The sequence below is a fragment of the Limanda limanda genome, chromosome 5 (assembly GCF_963576545.1).
Source record: "Limanda limanda chromosome 5, fLimLim1.1, whole genome shotgun sequence".
NCBI lineage: Eukaryota > Metazoa > Chordata > Actinopteri > Pleuronectiformes > Pleuronectidae > Limanda > Limanda limanda.
The window spans coordinates 18,425,491-18,446,547 of NC_083640.1; the positions used below are offsets into that span (position 1 = coordinate 18,425,491).

At 42.9% G+C, this 21,057-nt stretch overlaps 2 protein-coding genes across 2 annotated transcripts in view; both read left to right on the plus strand.

The window, feature by feature from the left end:
* The window catches only part of dock8 (dedicator of cytokinesis 8), a 56,269-nt gene extending 50,305 nt beyond the window's left edge, over positions 1–5,964 (plus strand). The window contains exons 46-48 of the mRNA XM_061070839.1: positions 582–688; positions 3,657–3,827; positions 4,669–5,964. Of these exons, the coding sequence (XP_060926822.1) occupies positions 582–688; positions 3,657–3,827; positions 4,669–4,720 (330 nt within the window). The 3' untranslated portion in view covers positions 4,721–5,964. The remainder of the gene's footprint in view (positions 1–581; positions 689–3,656; positions 3,828–4,668) is intronic.
* An 867-nt stretch (positions 5,965–6,831) lies between these two features.
* Positions 6,832–21,057, plus strand: part of aopep (aminopeptidase O (putative)) — a 71,696-nt gene continuing 57,470 nt past the window's right edge. The window contains exons 1-6 of the mRNA XM_061072298.1: positions 6,832–6,863; positions 8,136–9,019; positions 9,357–9,526; positions 10,911–11,163; positions 11,977–12,190; positions 12,642–12,766. Coding sequence (XP_060928281.1) covers positions 8,178–9,019; positions 9,357–9,526; positions 10,911–11,163; positions 11,977–12,190; positions 12,642–12,766 — 1,604 coding nt within the window. The 5' untranslated portion in view covers positions 6,832–6,863; positions 8,136–8,177. The remainder of the gene's footprint in view (positions 6,864–8,135; positions 9,020–9,356; positions 9,527–10,910; positions 11,164–11,976; positions 12,191–12,641; positions 12,767–21,057) is intronic.

The window sequence follows — 21,057 nt, forward strand, 5'->3', positions numbered from 1 at the left end:
ATACATAACACTAATGCTCGGTTAACTCTGTAAACATATAACTCAGTACAGTAGGCCGCAGGGTTTCCGTGTGTGTGTGTGTGTTGGGGGGGGGGGTCCGTCACAAAGAAGCGAGGGTTCAGATGCGTTTATGATGCTAATCAGAGCTGTTTAACTGCGCCTGTCACGATGCGGGTGCTGTGCGAGCGCGCTGTGGTTTTATGATGAATATGAGTTAAGATAACAAGATGTCATTGTTGGCAAATGGGAACCAAATGGTGGGCGTGCGTAGGGTTAGCCGTGACGTTAGCCATGCGGGAGGCTAATCACGGCTCCTTCTCTAATCTGATTTCTTCCTCATGTTCTAGTTTGGCATCCTGGCCCTCATCGCTGCATAAAGGCATTTATGCAGCGATGAGTGAGTCTGAATGAGGGGCACCCTCATCCCTCCTTTTGTTCATTCGCTCTCAAACACTTCCTCTCCCGACTCCTCTCCTTCCTTGCTCCACTTTTTTGTTTTGCCTTCTCCGTCTTTGTCGCTCTAACTCTTTTCTCTTTGTGTTTCCCCTTCCCCTCCTCTCTCTCTCCTCCCCACCTTCTAGGGCCCGCTGGAGGTGGCCCAGGTCTTCCTGAATGAGATCCCAGCGGACCCCAAGCTCTTCCGCCACCACAACAAACTGCGCCTGTGTTTCAAAGAGTTTATAATGAGGTAAGATGCGATCAAAGAAGCACCACCTATAGAAGCGGGGCAGTGTACCAGAGTTCTGCAAGAAAAACACCACAAAAATGTAAAGAAGACTTTTCCCCAACTGTTTTACTTGCATTTGCATATCTCCTTCTCTTCATTGTTACTGGTGGCTGGCCCTGGCTCACTAGGTGGAGGCGTGGAACAATACTTCAAATAAAATAAAATGCAGTATCTTTGTGAGGCTTGACTTGGAGTGAAAGTCTCCTTCTCCTGCTCCGTGTATACACAGGAAGATAAAAGAGCAGATAAGTGTGAGTTTCTGCTGTTGAAGCCGAGTGTCACGACGCAGAGATGGAAGTGATAATTGCAAACCGGATAGTACTTAAAGGAATTAAACAGGCAGTGGGGTTGTGAATTAATACAACCCATTGTGGCAGGGGAAATATTTTGTACATGTCCCACAATGACAAAGGAGGACTGGAGTTGCAAAGGTTTATTGTTCCCAAAGGTTTTCACTGCATTTTGAATATTCAGAACATAATTTAAACCATCCTGTCTGAGGATATGCTGATTTTGTGCAGAAGGCGTGTGTCGTGTTTGTGTGCATTTGTGTATCGGTGTGTGTTTCCTTCCTCTGGGCATGTTTGCCTCCAAAAGGTGGTTTTCATTTTCTAGCCCTCATGTCACATTCCAGCTGCCTTGATTGCTACGACCGGGATGGCAAATATTTACTGTAGTTTCAGAAAGGTTTATTTCCTCTGCTGAATCCAGGCAGGCTGTCACTGGACCCTTTTTATGCCAATGTCATTGACAGTGGCGTTCTTCAAAATATTTTGTCAATGTTGGTCATCTGTTCGCCCACTGAACTGAATCTCTCCGGCCTCACGTGTAACATGTAACCTGCTGTGCTGCTCATTGCTGTAAACAATGATCTTTAACTGCACTCTGGGTGTCAGGCAAGGTCCTTGTGAGCTACAACAACATGGCAATAATAACAATGTTTTCATTGTATCACATTAGAGCAGGACATCTGCTTTTCTGTAAAAAAATAAATAATACATTTCAAGTTAATTACCTGCATAATAAGTTAAACCACTCATGTAAAATCCAAACCCAACAGCTTATTTAGTTGACTTTTATTTATGATTAGCCTGGAATTATATATCAGGACAATTTGATTTTATTAAACGATGAAATAATCTTATATTTTCATGACATACAATTTCACCAATGTGCAGTTGGTGATGATATATAGTTCGGAGCAGATTAGCACCAACTTTTATTAATTAATTTTTATTTAGTTGTTAAAACACAACTTGGATTTGTGATGGATTCAATTAAAAGTGTAAAATAAAATCATTAAAATTTGTAAAAGAAAAGGAAACTAAAATAAAAGAGGAAAATCCACTACTTACTAAGTAGGCACATTTCTGCCATGAGGTCTTAGATGCCATCGAAACTTTTTTCAAAGTTGTGTATTGGCAGCATTTCTAAATAATATTTACATAGAGATTAATGTCCGTATTTTACAGCAGCGCAAAGTGAAACCAAGTCAAGCATGTCTAGTTTCGCAGTTGTCATTTTCCCGTCCATTGCCCGTGTTTAAATAGCAAATGCACTTGTGTTCATCTTAGCTCACATGGGTGTGTGGGTCTTAAAATGAGGTGAGGTCAGGCTCACTGTTGAAGTCAGTGGGCTCTATTTTAATGACCCAAGCAGGGCGGATGGCGTGAGTGCATTTAGAACATGTTGAAATCCACTTTTGTTCATTTAACAGTGTTCTCACTTTGCCCATATTTGGATTGTTTACCTCCAGTAACTGACAAAGATCACGATATATTTTTTTAAAGGCAGCTCAGAAAACAGATGTATACGACTGAGGGAAGAAATCCTATTTAGTGAATCTCTGAATTAAAAACCTTGGATATTGTAGATTTTCATTTTACCAAGTTCAACAGTCAGATAGAGAGCTACATATGAGTTATAGTTTTTTAGGGGTTCGGAAAATTCTTAACGTAGGTGAACTCTCCTTGTTTTTTTGTAGCACTGCATATTTACTGTATACTGTTTCAGGACATTGCAGTTTCCATATCACCCTCATTAAAAGCTAAGAGATAAACTCAGACATGTGTTTGCAATCATCCTCCGTCTCTCGGGTTTCCTGCAGAGTCCATGCATGTTGGCCATTAGACATGGGAGACCCTGTACCTCCCTTCTCCCCCGTTCCAGCTCAGACTTGTGGTGGTCTATCACGAGGGGCTTTTTTTCCAGAATAAGATTTTTTGTCATTTGTGAGTTTTCCCTCTGCAGTGGAAACAGCTCTTTGGATTATATACAGTTTATGTTGTAGCAGAGGGACTTGGAAAGCTCTAATGGGCATATAGGAGTGCATTGGACCTTCATTTAGCATTTAAGCTAAGGGGTCCCATTTATGTCAAGTAGTTAGAGGGCATTGTTAGCAGGAAACTGTACAGTGCATTTCTGAAGGTTTGAGGATAGAGAGGCAATTACCGCAAGATTTGTTTGCATAGTATCATTAAGTTGAGGTTATAAAGGTCAAGGAGGACACTCAGCTCTTTTTCCATCTCGTGTAGTGTCATTTAGACCCTGTACAGTTCTGGCATCAACATCCGTCCTGAGTGATCACAAGTTGTTAGTGCTTAGGACATGTGTGAACGCACCCAAACGCATCCTGAAATCCGACTCTTATAGCACATTTGGATTCGGTCTGGCCACATTGTTTTGGTTGTGTGAATGCAAATGTCGTTGGCCACATACGAAGGATACGCCTACTCAGCTGACGTCTATAACCTGGTACAGTTTAGACATAGTTTATGCTTCTCAGTGTCCATTCAGTTGTAGCCACCGCCACAATATTCTAGAAAATCTTTCTTTGTAGGTGTTTGCATTCATTCATTCATTCATTCCCTCCTTACTCCACTTGTGGTTTCAAACTGATGCCAACTTGCTTTGCTCCCCCGCCTCGTAGGTGTGGCGAGGCAGTGGAGAAGAATAAGCACCTGATCACGTTTGACCAGAAGGAATACCAGCAAGAGCTGAAGAAGAACTACAACCGCCTGAGAGAGAACCTGAGGCCGATGCTGGAGAGGAAGATTCCCGAGCTCTACAAGCCCATCATCAGGCCTCGGCTGGAGAACAGGTAAACAAAGGCACTGGGCCAAACAGCCGATACTGTTGTGACAAGAGACCAAGGTGGAAATGGCAAATGGATTTAAGCAGAGGTCCTTTCACAGTGTCTGTGTCACCTTTACAAATATTGATAGTTGAACTCAAGCCAAAGAGAACAGAGAGTTGAACCCAATACCATATTCATTTTGCTTTCATGTATTAATAAAGACTGACTTCTCACATGCTTTTACGATTGACCATGATAATCTGGGTATATCGTTTATAAAATGAATTCCATGCTGAGGGATTATCATGTATTTCAAAGTGATTATAATCCACATTTTTTTATCAATAACTCAGCCATTGGAATGTGATAAGGGCCTTCTAAATCAGTTGGACTGATCATAACACCAGCTAAAAAATATAGAAATATTATAAACATACCTCTAACAAGGTCCAACATTTGTGTTAAATTCAATCAAGCTACACACTCTTAGATACCAGTCCCCCTAAACATGCCGGGTCATCATTTTCATCAGCATCCATGAATTCCTTATCTCTATGTTTAAGAAAGTGAAAAGAAATTCCTGGATATAATGGGTTCTTTCTTGGCCCATGTCCTATCCCTCCCCCAAGTTTCCTGGATATTAGGTCTGTAATGTTTGCGTAATACTGCTGATGGACAGAGGAGAAAACAGCAGTTTAACATTCCAGTTGCAAAGAGTTAGTAATTGAAACTAAAATCCTATTTTTGTGCATTCACCCCATGACACTACTGCCCTGTCCTCCTCCTCCTCCTCCTTATCATCATCATACTTCATATTTTGCTTCTCCCTTTCCACCCTCTACTCCCATCCTCTGTCCTCTCCCAGGGATTCCTTCAAACGTCTAAGTTTTCGCAGAAATCAGGAAGAAAACTCCTGAGACGCTGTGGCTCATCTGGGAGCGGAGGGTGAGACTGTCACACAGCCCAGAGAGGAAAAGAGAAGACGAGATGAAAGGAACTGCCGGTGATACCGTAGCACTCCTTTTGTGTGGGAGCAGCACATTGTGTCCAACAACGATCCAGCAGTGTGTGTGTTTGTGTGCTGCATGTCCACGTTTATGATTTTACAGCTGTTTGTTACGAGAGGTTAAAGGAGAGTGAGCACACAGAAAAGAAAAACAGATTGGTTGGATTCTCAAGCAAAGTGTAGCTTATTGAGCACTCACTGTAAAATCCTCAGACACTTTCGCTCTGTTGATTTCCTTTTTTATAAAGATAACTGCAAGTCCTAATAATGCTGCAAACATTTCCTCTAGTAGAGACGCAGACTGGAGTTCCTCACCGAGGTCCTTGCTGGCCCAGGGCCTGTATGTGTGCCAGTAATGATCCTGTCCTGTGTTTGTACGTGTATGTAAATGTATGGATGGATGGACGTGTGTTTGTTTAGATCATGTTTGGAGTAGGAGATTTTAGTGCCATACTGAAGTCACTTCGTACTCGGTGATGATAAATGATTTTGTCATGTGGTAAAGGGCCTCTGAAATTCCACTCTGTGCCAGGTTAGAGTAGCAAGGGTATGGATGGATTTCTGCACAATAGAAAAAGTCGATACGATTGCCTGTGGTAGCTCTCGAGGCCATTCTTGTCCCGTCGTCGGACATACAGAACCTGATCATGTAGCTTAACTTATGAAGAGTGATGTCATGTAACTTCACAGGACGCAAATAGAGGCTCTTATTTACTCATACCTTCTCTTTAAAATCCACATTTTGTATATAGTAGAGGTATTATTCCATGAGATGTTTACAAAGGTATGAAAAACTATTAAGCATTTTATTTTATGGAATATGTATTTTTTAGATAAATAACAGCAATAATGATACTACTTGGAAATATTATTCAGTAGGCAGGACTCAGTGAGTGGGCTTTTACAACCTCAGTGTATGTTCCTGTAGTTTCAGTACCTGTTTGTAGATAGACCAATTCCAACGAGACACGTAGTGCCAAATCAAATTATTTTCTTATTTACTTAGGAACTGAGATCCTTAACCAGGAATGCAATAATTTGAAAAAGTCACTCCACTGCTTGGCAATGTGAATCGTGTTAACTCTGTCTGAATACATTCCAGAAGAGAAATGTAAACTACTGCTTCGGAGTATTAAAAAAAAAGTGACAACCTGATTTTATTTGACAACCATGAAACGGCTCATTTCATCCATGTTATGTTGCAGCTCATTACTGTTTTTCAGAAATGCACATGTGCTTTCAAAAGTGGGTATACATTTTAATTCCTATAAATTATTAATACTCATTTGAAAACATCTTTGCTCTGTTTCTAGTTACATCTTTTATTTATGAACCATCAAATGATTTTTTTAGAATCGTTAAATAAGATGAAAAACGTATTAATCCAAATGTATACCTATTTTTGAAACATGCAGGATATTGCTGCGACCCGGTGTTATAAACATATTTTGGTGGTATTCAGCCACAGGAGACTGCATTTATGTTTCTTTGAGTTATTTGTTTGTTAATATCTGTTCTGTTTTATTAAATGTGGAATTTAAACTTGTCATTCATACAATGCTGTTGAAGCACCGGAATAAAACTTAATATATAAACATAAGTGTCATGATTTGAACTATTTATAAATATTTTCAGGGTAGTTATATACACACCTGAGATATGGATATATCACAATTATCTTGTTTTCCTTATGGATTCTAAATTTATTTATTTTCATCATTAATTTAATTTCCTTAATGTAAGAATATTTGAATGATTTATTTTGTTAAATTAAAAAGATGAAAAAGGACTTGCTAAATAGTAATAATGAAAGTAATAACGTTTATTGATAAAATAAAATCAAGTAAAATCAGAAGTGACAATCCTTTCAAATCTTTATGACGGATCAAATGTTATTTTCTCTTCCTATAAATCTTATACATGTGACATCATTTTTAAACTACAAACCGACTTCAGAAAGCGGGAAGAATCCTGGAGAAAGAACTACAACTCTGCCGCCGTCGCTTCCGTATGACGTCATCACCGAGCGACTCCTCCCACATGGACGGATGCAGGTTTGTGTGCGTCTCACTCAGCAACACAGTCTTGTAGCCACATAATTCATATCAGAAAGTCGCTGCTCGTGTTCGTGTTGTCATCTCTTTTATTAAATACTCGGTCGTCTGCAGTTTCTTTTCCTTGTGTCGCCGTTTCTCTCGTTTCGCTTCCGGACTCTTGGAACGACCGGGAACAGACAGATAATGTGAACTTAGCCTGGACTCTGAAGTTAGCTTAGCTCCTCCGAAGTTCAAAACTCAAAGGACAACTCGTGTCTGTCTGTTTGTCATGACTCACAGCGTGTCACCGAGCTGTCACGTGTCTATTCACAATATATCTGTGGACACGTGTGCGTGAGACAGTGTGACCGTCACCAAACCAAACCCATTCAAAAACACAGATCAGATGATCAGATATTGATATAACATAATTAAAAACACTTTACAAAAGTATATTAAAATCAGTCATAGATCCCGAGCATAGGAAACTCTTATATACTGGGACCACTGTGCCCAGGTGAAAGATGGCGAGACCACACCCACTGGGTAAAGACATGCAACTGGGATTGGGGTCTCCGCCCTAGACGTTATACATAAATAATTACAGATATTGTCTCCGTGTTCCATTCATGTTGAGGCTGTGATCTCAAAATCCAGCATTAAAAGTGCACATGTTTTTTGAATGAATCCAGGACCTTGTTTAATTGCTCACTGGCATCAAATGAAAAGGCTGATTGTGCCGAGGCAGAGCGTCTTTTATGGATTCATCAGTTGACCTTGAAGCTGTGAACGTTTTGATCTGAACAAAGCTGCGCAAAGCTGTTTGGTGATGCAGGTGCAGTAGAATAAGATGTTTTAAACACCAAACGAATATTTCCTTTAAAAAATAAACTGAGTGGTCAGAGATGAATGTTTTTGAAGCAAACCTCTCAAATTTGATGGCTTCTATGATCTTGTTTTTCTCTCCTGTCGCTGTATATATCATCCCTTGTTTCTGTGCGCCCCTAAATTTACGATCATATTCCTGCACTGAAAACCCTGGGAGGATTTTGTGCTGTAAATGGTAATTGCACCTCTGTCTTGCCAAACCAGCCTCACGCCCCGGGCAGGTGAAGAGAAAAGAATTATGACAGAAAAAACCCTCATATACAGCAAGATAGACGCTTTGGGCAAAGCAAGTGTAATATAACTGCCTCATTAACATTGATCAAGATAATAAATAGACATTCCATCGTTTTATGATGAATAAAAACAAACTGATTTAGTTGTATTTGTGGTTTGTCCTCTCAGGTTGCTCCATCCTCTGCTCGACTCTGACCCAGGTCCTGTGACATGGAGCCACACGAGGACCTAACGGTCGACCCGGACGACCTCCCGCTCCGAGCCAACACTAACCACATACTCGTCAGACATTATGTGCTCGACCTGACTGTTCATCCAGAGAGGAAGGTCATCAGTGGCAGTGTTGTGCTCTTCCTGGAGCCTTGCTCTGGGGGGAGAGGTAAGGCTGAGGAGGATGACACTGGACCTGGAGCTGGGAGTGGAGCGAGCACTGCGGAGACCGGAGGGAACCAGGATGGGTCTGTGTGCAAATCTCGTGATGTGGATAAAACAGAGGATGGAACAGAAGCACTTGGGAAGAGGAGGATGGAGAAGATGTCCGGTGCTGGAGAAACACAAGGAGGTGAAATACAGGCCGTGTCTTGGATTGAGTCAAAGACTGCAGCGCACGCAGAAAATATTCATTCTTCACATTTGTGGGAAACAACCAGCGACGATGATTTCACCTTTGTGCTGGACTGCTGTGACCTGGACGTGTCCAAGGTGGAAGAGCTGGACGTCACTTCTGTGTCGGCCGTGGCTAGCTTCCCATCAGAGGTTTCCTCTGAGAGCTCAGGCGTCAGTTCAGCGAACCCACAAGCAGCCTTTATTCAGAAACTTGTCTCCTGGCCCTCTAGCCGATGGAGGCAGAAGCACCAGCTCTTTCTGCTGTGCAGCCAAACCCCCGGTGCTCAGGATGGAGGCTCGCTGCCTTTTCAGAGAGACCAATGGAGTCTGCAGGTGAGGAAGAAGGGGGCCGCGTCCCCTCAGGAGTTCCCTCGTGCTGTGAGGATCTGCTATGAGACCAGGCCAGCAGGCCGATCTGTGAGGTGGACCAAAGACCAGGACCACAGGTTTGTCTCCGGAGCCAAAGCATAGCAAACGACCAGACACCAGTGGGGTTTACACTATAGTCTGATACGATATGATGAGAATAAACTTTATTTCTCCCCTTAGGGAAAACCCAGAATCCAGTAGCTCATAACAATACACCAACAATATTAATGCAAAGACTCCCTCTTAAAGCCAATATTTTGAGGCTGCCATGTTACAACAGAACAATACTGATTCCTAAATTCACCCACCTGAGGCTGTTACATTCTCTTGTGTTTGTGTGTGTGTGTGTGTTGAATCCTTTGAGCATTTAAATGATGGTTGTTTATTGTTTACCATTGTGTACCCACTTTCCAGGGTGTGTGTTTACACGGCCGGCTCTCCCATCAACAACCGAGCCCTCTTCCCCTGCCAGGAGCCGCCTGTTGCCATGTCAACATGGCAGGCAACCGTACGGGCCCCCAGTGAGTGTTTGGTTTTAATGAGTGGGGAGGAGCAGGCCCTACCCGCTGAGGACGGAGACACACGTAAGCTGTTATTTCACAAACCTTTAGTGACAACCAGTAAAAGTCGAGTCAAGTTTTATTAATACAACCCAAAATCACGAATCTGCCTCAGGGGGCTTTTGTTCTGTAACAGCACACAGCGCCGTCTATCTTTAGACCTTTATAAGACCTGTTTTTTAAATGTGGCTTCTTATTGATGAACCAGTACATTTTGAAGGTTAAGTTTAGTGAACTCTAAGTGGGGGTTGGCATTGGGCATTAATACTAACTACATTACTAAACTAGAGTGGCATTAAGTATCAGTCCACTTACATTCAATCAAGCTGATTTCACACACTCATAGGTATTAGTACCCCTGATGTGCCTGTTTTTTTTCATCAAGATCCATGAATTATAAATTAATTGTTATATTAGAAAATCATGTAAATGTTGAAAAAACCCAGATCTTGCAATGTTAAAGAAAGCGGAAAAATATTCCCTGATCTGCTCTTTGAATCGGATCCACACCAAAATGTAATGAGTTCTTCCCTGACTCACACCACATCCTTCCATCAAGTTTTTTGAAAAAGTTATTTTTTCTAATCTTGCTTATAAACAAACAAACATAACCTCCAATGATTCTGTATGAATTATTAAAAAGACTCAACTGGAACCTGCCAACAAATGCTTAGTAATAAGTGTTTTTCATTTAAAATTCAAGTTGTTGCAAAGCTTCTTTAGTTGATTATTTGGGAAATTCTGCTTAATTTGTTCAATTACAAAAGGGGATGTAGAGAAACATGCAAGAGGCTGAAAAATAACTTGGGTATTTTATTGGCACTGGTGTTGAAACAAAATTTTATTTTATTTCCTTTTGAAAGAAATGTTTTTTTTTTATCCTGGTTCCACATCTGAGATTTCTTCAGTGCTTCAATTAGATGTAGTGTTGTGCTCCGTTTCTCCCGAAACAACTGGGGCTTTGTAGATTGAATTGGATTAAGAATTACAGCATCATGTCTCTGTATCAAAGCCAGGAAATGTAATGACAGACCTGCTGCAGAGCGGCATGTGGATAAATGTGGATAAATTACTGCAGTGTTTTTAAGATGACTTACAGAATTCATCGCTTTTAATTGATTGGTCGTATTTTTCATTTGACATGAAGGATGTGAACTCCTTCTCGTGACCACTACCGTAGCTTCTCTGTCATCTAGAATGTTGGCACGAGGGACGTGTCACACTCCACTGATTTTATTGGGGGATAAAAAAGCACAGTTTCAGAAGAACACAACATCTGACTAAATAATGAAATGAGAAGAATTGGCAATTCATGACAAACCTTTCTTTCATTTCTGTCTTCATACTTCAACCAACTCCTCTCTACTTCCCTTCCTTCAACATTCCCCCCCTCCTCTACCCTCTGCAGGCTTTTCAACGTGGAGCTACTACGTCACTATGCCCATGCCCGCCTCCACCTTCACCTTGGCGGTTGGCCACTGGTGCCAAGTCACAGCAGAAATTCCCCCAGCGTTGGAAGGAGAGGTGAGGAACAGGACAGGCTGTGGCAGGACTGCCAAACCTGGGGACGTGTCTGGGGAACGGACTGAGGCCGGGCTTGTGTCTGGACTTGGAAGCTCCTCCAGTAAAGTAGTGAAAGGCTCTCCACACCAGACTGGCAGGTATATTATGTGTTCCTTTCTTCCTGTAATACCTCCTCTCTCCCAGTCTGCTGTATGAATGCAAGTCTGCCCTTTCAACATTCCAGGGTGAAACTTTCCTTTTTGCCATGCGAGAAAAGGTGCAGGTGAAGTTAGGGTGATCAATCAGCTCTTTATGACAAGTATAAAGCTTGCACCCTAGTACAGTGGGTTCAATTCCCAACAGAAACGGTCTACGGAGAGTGAAAAGAAGCTCATTTTATAGAGGTCCAGGATATAAAACCCAGACTCCAACATTTTGTGAGAGCTGGTTTACTGTGGGCAGGGCGGGGTTGGTCTGGGGTCTTCCTCTTCACTGGCCAGAGGGTTGGAAGGACTGCCAGTGGTTTCCAGTAATCATCCCCCTCCCCGTATGGTTTTCCTCCAGCGGCAGCCCAGCCGTAGCCTGTAGAAGGCCCCAGTAATCTCCCACTACAAGGCAGGCCTTTATTTTCGTTGAATGGCTGGAAGGAAAGTTGGACGTCGCTAGAAACCTTTGGAACGACTCTGACGCTGAGGACAGAGTCAGAGCTGGATATTGCATTTAAGAGTGAATGAGGCTACATGTCAACACATAGATATTTTTGGGATCACTGTGGTTTGCCTTTGTGACGTATATACATTTCACATTTCCATTGCTTTCCTTTCCTTTCCATGCTTGGCACAGAGGGACGGGATGTGCCACTTTAGGCTCACCAGCCCCAGAACTGTGTATTTCTTTCAGTAAGAAAATTCATTAAATCGTTGTTATTAACCTTGGATTAAACTTTTCTTCCCCGTTTTAATCTGCTACAGTGGAGACCGGACCACCTGCTCAGACTCAACATTCTCTTACGCTCCCCTTGAGGACCAGGCGCTCTCTGTAACTGATTATTCAGGCATGGTGGATGACGGCGTCTCTTGTTCCCATGGTGACTACCCTTGCCGATTTACCGAGCGGTCGGCTTGGTCCCAGCGGGTGATTCCGTACCGTGTGTTTGGCCCCGTCGGCTTGCTGCAGCAGGCCCAGGTGGAGTTTTAACAGAGAGGCCACTGAGACCTGAGCTAATTATATTTTATACGACTAGAGGAGAAAAGTGGCACCAGCTGATGTTTGTGTCACCATCATCTCTCGTCAGCATGATGAGAGTATGTGACAGAATTCTCACGAGAGCCACTCCACACACTCCTCATGTGAAATTCTAACTGGAATAACATTGATAATATGAAGTTAAAAGCTTCTGCACATTTAGTTAATTTGGATTTTATGGGGCCTCAAAGATGAGTGGCAAAACAATGTAGCGTATAAACAGAAAATGCAGTTGACTTGGAATTGATATGGACCATAGAACTATCATAGATATGCAGCAAATACACAAACTCTCCAACTATTTTACGTGTAAATCTTACCCATACACACATCTGATTCAAGTTAAATCTCTCCTGCTGTTCTGTTGAAACTTAATGTTTTCCTTTTGTAGATGGGAGTCCTGCAGCTGTTGCCTCGATGCTTGGCTGCAGCCCATTCCGTTCTGGGCGTCCATCCCTTTCCCCGCCTTGACGTTCTCATTGTTCCAGCAGGGTTCTCCAGTCTGGGCATGGCCAGGTAAATCTTTGGTAGAATGGTGGAAGGTACAGATTAGTCACTATTCTGGAAAGAGAAAGGAAAGGGACATTACATTACATCAGAGGGACTAAAAAATCAAGTTGTAAACAAGCTCAACTGTTTAAAATTAATGTTAAGTTCATAACTTGTTGTATTTTGCATATTAGGGAAGAATCAACAGTAAATAATTAAAATTCAGATTTTAAATCTGCAAAAGCAGCAGAAATAAGGGGTACAGAAACCACTGTTATATTATTACCTTTTAAAATATTGTTTTACTACTTAAAAAGAACATGTAGCAAAAACAATTTCCTGCTGTTGAAAGACACTGGCACCGGCCCGTATCACCAAAAGGTTTTCTTCTTCATCTTTGTCTTCTAAGCGTATGGCTCCTCTTTTTCATCCTGAGAATTCTTTTTTTGGTGCATATCTGAAAGCAGCTATAGTCAAACTGCTCCACTGCCCATTTAAAATATTTAATACAGCAGGTTTGAAATTCTCCAGTTGTAACAGGTGTTTTTTTTCTGTCTTCTGCAGTAATTTAAAGTAGGACAATGCATACAAGTATTGACAGGTTGTTGAGCAACAGAACATCAAGGTTTCGCCACATCACAGCTTAAGGCAGCGCGTTGTGATTTTTCATTCTCTCTCCTGCTGCTTCTGGTTTGTTTTTTTTATAAAGTAAAATGTTTCTGGCTTGAGTGATTAATGACATGCTTCACATTTCCAAACCCCCTCACTCTGTCTCAATCTTCTTTGTTGAGATCTTTCACGTTGGAATCCTTCACTGAATTAAAGAGTCCAACTATAACTCCCCTCTAAACTCAATCAATCAACTCAATCACTTGTCAACTCTGCTTTTCCACCCAACATAACCGGCTTTCAACACCGGCCTGTGGGGACTTACTGTCGGACTTTTGGAATAACCACGCTGCTCGTAAAAGGTTGTGATGCTGCCACTTTTTTTTTTTTCCAACAAGAAAAGTACCATTAAAGTGCTCGGGCTTCCCGAGATGCAAGCCAGACAAAAATGTAAATGCATAAAAGTTGGCGGACAAAGGAATCTTTAGCGTCCTCACCAGATCTCAAACAAACACTTTTTCCATATGCTGTCCCTGTCTTCTTTCATTGTCCCATCATTAACCCTCCACTCTTTTCTTCACCACTTCCCTCACCCTGCTTCCAAAACTCACCACCTCTTCTTTCATCCATCACAGCTTCCCTTATTCCATTCCCTCCCTTCTTCCATCCCAGACAGCTCTCCTCTCTCATCCTCTCCCAACATTTCACTCCCGCCACATCTCTTAACCTGTTGACACTTTATTATTTTTGTTGCCATTAAGTAAGCACTCGCAGTCATGTTTGCACTGTATTTGAATTTCTCCATCTCTTCCTCCAAAACATAACACGGTTATTCCGTCTTCATTAATTCACTTTTCCTACCCTTAAAAGACCCCTAATCCCTAACCCCCAAAACCCTGACCCTCTTGAAGAGAGAGGTGGCTAACCTATACTCTCCGGGCCCAGCTTCAGCGACTCAGCGAGTGAGTCAATACTCTGCTGTGTCGCAGCTTTCCAGAGGTTTCAGGTGGTCTGCAGGCTCTCTGCTAAACACTAGACCTGTGTGTGTTTATGTATGCATGTTTGTGTGCAGTTGCAGTGGTGGTCTGGGTGCTGATTAGTGGGCACGAAGCCACAGGATGACAGATTTACTGGACTAGGCACTCCAGATAATTCTCCTCTATTTATTTATTTGTGTTCTTCACCCACACATGTCCTCCTCTTTAACTTATTTACCTCTACTCTGTTTCCATATGTTGCCTCTTTTATTACCTTACTATCCCATGCTCTCTGGCGTCTTTTCATCCTGTCATTTCTTCTTCTTCACGCTGCACGTCTCTTATTTTTTTATTTATATTTTTTTCCTCATCTCAACACTCTTTCGCCCTCATAATATCCTTCAATCTTCGAGCCCCCTTGTGTTTGCCGTCCTTACTCTGTCCTCTCCACCTCGCCGTATGGCCGATCACTCTTCAGTCTGGCCTCCAGCTTTCTTCAATGGCGATAGTGCCTCTGGAAATCAAGTTTTATATTCTCTCTGCAGTGTATGTCTCTCGGCTGGCGTATGCTTCGCCTGGAGATATGATTGAAATCCAGCCGGTGGCCATATGAATGAGGTTCAAATTGGAAATTGAAGAAAAATATGGACCATAAATGTCTGGCCTTTTTAAAGATTGTGTTGATGAAGTGAAATGATTAGGGTGGTCTGTGAACGTAGCTCTGCAGCCTCAGTCTGTCTTTCTCCTTTCCCCCGATGGCCTCTCTGGAGAAAAGCCCCCCAGACAGGATTTGAGCTCATGCCTGAATATGTACTCTGCATAATATTCTGACATTGCATCCAAGACTGTTCTCAATCAGAATGGGTTTTGAAGCATAGAGGGAGACAAGATAGTTACAGTCAGGATCTAGTTCACAACTTTGCATATTTATTTTGAATAGTTGCTCTTTGATTCACTCAAGTCTTTATCTCATCTTGTGAAAATAAGTCTCCCTGCTGTTTTTATTCAGAACACACATTAAATGCTTACACAGGCAGGCACTCCCAGGCACTGATGGCTTTCGCCCCGGCTGCTTACACTCCAGTTAGCTGCAGACGACCAAGAGTAGATTTAGGGCCTTCATTAGGCTTCAGACAGCACCTGCACTGACTCCCTATAAAACTCTGCATGGTTCTCAACCCAGTGTCGACTCCTTGCATCCTCCCATCAATGTCTTGCACGCCTTTGCACTTAACCACAGGGTTGCGACATAAGGAAGTCAGGGAGGTCTCCGAAATGGAGGCCTAGATTGAGATGGAGATGAGAGAGTTATGAAGAGGGTAAAAGCGGGGTTCATGATAGGTCAGCGGACCCCCAGGATGTGGGAGAGGATGTGTGGATTATTCCCAGCAACAAAAGCCATTAGCCTCTGGAAGAACTTCAGAGACTGGCGCTATTTAATCTAGGGATTGGGAGGTATGTGGGCCCCAGTTATTGGGACCAAGCCAAGCAAAGTTTTGTGTGCAGTGCCCCAGTGGAAACAGCAGGAGCAAAGGGGCTATAGGCCAAGGAGCGGCAGCGAGGGGACATGAAACTGTTGTAGTGTGATACAGAGAAGGGAGGGCCGAGGCGGAGGGAGGGGAGGAATCACAGCGCCGTGAAGTTTTTACACGGAGATACGGAGGAGGGAGGGCAGGAAAACGAAGATTAAGAAGTCAAGTAAGGGCAGGTCTGCATTCAAGGCCTGTGCCGCGTCCATTGCACCCGCGAGGCTTTCTGCCACATGCACAGACTCAAAGGAAACAAGGCTTTACGCAGATGTAGCTTCCAGGGCATGAAGCCAGTCAGCAGTTCGTAGGATTTTACATCACCAAAATTAGTTTATTTTATGGAACAAGAGCATCAATCTGTTATACTTCAACATAATCCTCTTCTGCTTTGGCTCCAATAATTCTTAAGCTGTTCAAGTTGTCAACAGATGCATATTATCCTGCAAATATCCTCTTTATATGTCTGTCTGTACATTTTCTTATTGTCGTTCACTCCGCTCCTCTGACAAACCCGGCTCAGAGAGTGGAATGTAGAAGCAGGGCTGCGTGAACCTCTCCCTCTGCCATTAGTAGAACTTTTAAGACCAACAGGAGCCGATAAGGCAGAGGAAGAAAAATACAACATGGTTAAACATTGATAGAGGAGCATGGATGAGGTTTGACGTCACGCCGGGGATGCGGAGGAAGCGAGTGTGTGAAAGAGTTGGAATCAGTGAGCACAGAGGGGAATCCCTTCAAGTTACAAGGTTTCCAGTTGGTATAAAAAAAGCTCATTGTCCCGAGGGATTGATGGACATGGGAATGAAGCCGCAAATACTGATGAATCTGCTCCGAGTTGTCACGGTTGGACTGCTCACGATCCACCGAACATATGCAATTATTAATGTGCGTTTGTGTGCGTGTGTGTGTGTGTGTATGTGACTGTACCTTTTAGTTTTTTCTGCCTTAGCTCACACTCTGCTTTTAATTGTTTTTATTTGGATGCGCAATCTCTCAATCGCATCTCAACCACGTCATTTGGTTCCGACTGGGAGTGACAGGAAGGGCACGGCATTTCCTCGCGCTCTTTGAAGCTGAGGTCTACGGGGTCCCGAAGCCTCGGCTGAACTTTATCAGAGATCGGCGTGTTTGCCGCATGGCCAAATGAAGACATGTCTGTCGGCCCAGAGAGAGAGAGAGAGAGAGAGAGAGAGAAAGAGAGAGAGAGAGAGAGAGAGAGAGCGGTGTTTTCCCTGCGCATTACTTGAGACATGACACAAGTGTTGAAACAGGCCTTTTAGTCGTGTGGGTGATGTGGGCTTTGTTTTGCTTCTCTGTAGACAGGCAGATTCCTGTGCTTGTTTTCGTATGAATGCTTGTATTGTTCAAATAATGGTGTAAGGATGTGTGTTTAGTTCAGTGGGGTGACGTCAGAGGAATGCTGCACGGATCATTTGTCATTGCCTGTTGTCCACTTTTTCCCTCAGGTGGTGAGTGTTTAAGGCTCCATGTTTTTCGCATTTCGTTTACTTTTAAGTCGATTGAGCCAGTTCAACGTGCAATTATTTGTTATTGCCGTTGGGGTTTTTTGGGGACGGGAGTGCCGCCCCACACCACTTGATGGCGGGTTCTGATAAAACCCACAAACACAGACGTAGAAAATATCTCTCAGCACGTGTCATTGCACTTTCATCGCCAGCTCTCGTGATTAGCGCTGTTTTTATTCAAGTGGAATAACACAAACACGTTGCCCAACTAGGCATCTTGAAAACATGTTTATTGGAAAAATTGTTTTTCATACTCCTCCAACTTCACATCGTTTTCCAAGATATTACATCTCTCATTTTGTTTTCATTACTTTTACGCTGCTGTCGTCGCACAAGAAATGGAAAGAAAAAAACTAAATTTGTAGTTACACTCGTAGTTCCACTTGCAGTACAGCCAAGCTAGACGGCAATATAACTGTCACTAGCACAAGGAAAAAAACATGACTGGTTTATACCTCTTGACCTCTCTAAGTGGCACTGGAGGATTTTCAGCCTGACTTCAGTTGACTACATTGTTTGTTTATGGGCTAGCAGGAAGTTGCATTGGCCATTGGTCCCTGTTGGGAGGAAGTGGCGAGCTGCGGAGCCGGGGGGAGTTGCTGCCCTGCAGGATAATCCCCCCCTGCCCTGGGGCTCTTTAACGTAACCAGCTAAGCTCTTTTTATAGAACCAGACCAGTGGTTTTGTATGTTTTCAACCATTAAGTAGAAATCACACACTCTCCACATTACTGCAGACCATTTCCTAAAGCACTCTGCAGGTTTTTAGATTGATTTACTTCCTCCTAAGGAGACACTGGGTTCCATTAACTTCAGTAGGGTTGAATTTTTGTTTCATTACTTGGTAATACAGCTGCAAGGAAGAATATTTATTTCAGATTTGCTTCCTTACAGCAGCTTTATGAAAGAAAGAAACAACCAATTTCTCACCAAAGTCTTCACCGTGTCTCTGTTTTTCAATTGTTACAACTTTCATCTTGTTTTTCACACAAGGAAGCACATGAATTGCATTGCAGCCAACTCTCAGCTCTAAACCACGCATTAATAACATTAATTTGCAATGAGATGTTCACAGTGATAAATTAAAAGTTCTAAATTCCTGCAAGTTGATTTTAATGGTGCACAAAAATGAGTGGAAACTAAATCTAGGAAAATAAATTGGAAAACTTTGAAAAAGTTGTCAGCGATAAAGTGACGCCTCCTTCAATAACATCAGCATTTAAAAGATAAAACTGGGAGATCATTAACTTTTAAAAGGAGGCATTACTGCTTGTTAGTATCTTGTAATGTAAGTAAATAAAATATTTCGCTAGACAACAAATGGCCAATTAAAAAGATTAGATGTTAATCTCAAAATGCCCCAGTTTCCAGCGTCAGTCTCTCGCCTCATTGGCCGTGAGTCCCCATCACTTTGCACCCCGAATTGCACCTCCTGCCTCCTTGTTGACCTGTGCCTCTCCCTTCTTCTCTGTTCCTCCTTTCTCCATTTCTTTCCTCCCCGTCCTCCCACTGCTTGTCCTCCCCGCTTCCTTCTGATGTCTCAGTGGATTTCTTGCCTTTCTGCTCTCCTCTCCAGTTTGATCTTGCGGAGTAACCCTAGAAGTGTGCGACACAGACTCTGCTCTTTCAGGAGGCGGTGAGAGAGACTGCGGGGGAGATGAGGCCGGGATGTGGGGGGGACAGATTCTTTTTTTTTTTTTTTAGGCTCAGGAGACAGCTGTTAATCAAATAGTCAAGGATGAGGTGTTTCTTTCTTACCACCTTGAGTGGATCTGCCTCTCTCCTGTGGCCACACAAAAGAGCCTGGCAGGTTGAAAAGAAAGCTCTGCATGCCTGCACCTGGACAGAGGGAGAGGGAGTGTCACGGACACAGTGAGAGTGATTGCAAGTAGTTACGATTTTTTAAGGTGAACTTTATTTATTTTTCTCCACAGTTTCCCCCTTGTTCCTTTGCTCGCCATCTGTGAGCAGACGCGGGACACCCCACGGGAACCCCCACAAGCCCCGGCTGCTGCTATCCATCTTTTCTGGCTTCCTTCTCTCTTTTTTCTCGGTCAGACCTTTCTCTGTGCTCTTAATGAAGATAGCAGGGTCAAGTTTAGCAAGTGTTTTGTTATTGCAGGGACATTCCTAGTTATCTGGGGCCTCTCAGCTTTCCTGCTCTATCTGCAGTATAGGTTTACCTGCTCCCCAGTAACCTCTCACGAAAGAAGCAGCCATCTATTAACTCTTCCCCTGCTTTACAAGATGACAGGGTTATATATTTGGCTGAAGACATGCAATGATTTCGCGATGTTTTTTGAATTCTATATTAATCACCAGTTGTTAGGATGTATTTGCAGCATCGGTCAAATTTATAACCACTGCTTTATTTGCTGTGTGGTCCCAGGTGCCATATAGGCTATAATAATAATCAGTGGTTGGTGAGTGATGGTGTGCCACTGTGAAGTGCTCTCAGATGTGAACCTGCTAGCAACAGTTGGTATATAGTACTACATTTAACTGTAACACAGACACACTGTGCCATAACTCTGGATTAGAGGCTGTGGTAAAACAGGCCTGTCACTGTGCAACACATTCTACAACTAATGGATGAGTCCATAGGACCCATTCAGTGGAGAGATAGATTGGTCCATTGCACGCTGTAGGGGACACTGGTGCTGTTGCTTCTGTTGGTGTGCATCCTGGGGCGTGTGTGTGTGTGTGCGTGTGTGTGTGTGTGTGTGGTATTGCAGCCTAGAGGCTAGGGGGTAATTTCATTTCTCTGTGCAAAGCCAGAAGACTTAATCTCCGTGGGACCGCTGTGCTGAACCGGCCAAAATGAGACATTTGAAACAAAGTGCTGTGAAATGCTTTTTTGGTAATGCTTCCGATGTCTGTGTTTGATTTTTGCCTCAGGGTGAGAGAGCCGTGCTCCGAGCTGGTTCCGACCAGTTGCTCCCACAAGAGGCTGTTTTTAGTCGGGCTCGTGGAGTCGATTTGCTGATTGGCCAATCCACCAAATTGGTGGTGAATCCTTCTGTATATACGCATCTCGTGATTTTTTTCCGGTAGCACACCAGCAGGCCAAAGATTATCTTATTTATCCTGTGAAATATCTCAACATATGTGAGATGGGTTGGCACAAAGTTTTGCAGGCATGGTTCCAATATAATAAATCCAGTTTGTGATCCCCTATTCACCCAGCATGAGGTTTACATGTGTGGCTTTGAGTGAAAGCAACTATTGGATGGATTGCCATGACATGACGTGTTCATGGCCCACACTTTGGGATTCCCTTAACTGCATTTAGTTTTCAGTATGCATCTCCTATTATGTAAGCCGTCTTAAAGGATAAGTCTGGTAATATTCTATAGTCTCCAGCAAATCCCATGAAAAGACCAAAAGGCGATGAATGATTGTTGTCTGTGTTGCTAAAGCCTGTCTATACCACAGAGAAACCCTGTCCAGAAACCACATTTTGATGTAGGACTTATCATTTATTTCGTGGACAATAAGAAAAATATAGTTCGGTACTTGTCACCTTGTTTGTACTGCGGCTCCTCCTCTTCACGATCGTTCTCATACCTTGTTAGAGCACTTGTCAAAGTGATAATCACCTTGTACATTCTTTCTTGTGTTTGTCTGTTGTGGTGTTGTGTAAGTGCGTTGCTGCAGAGGCATTCACATCAAACACCT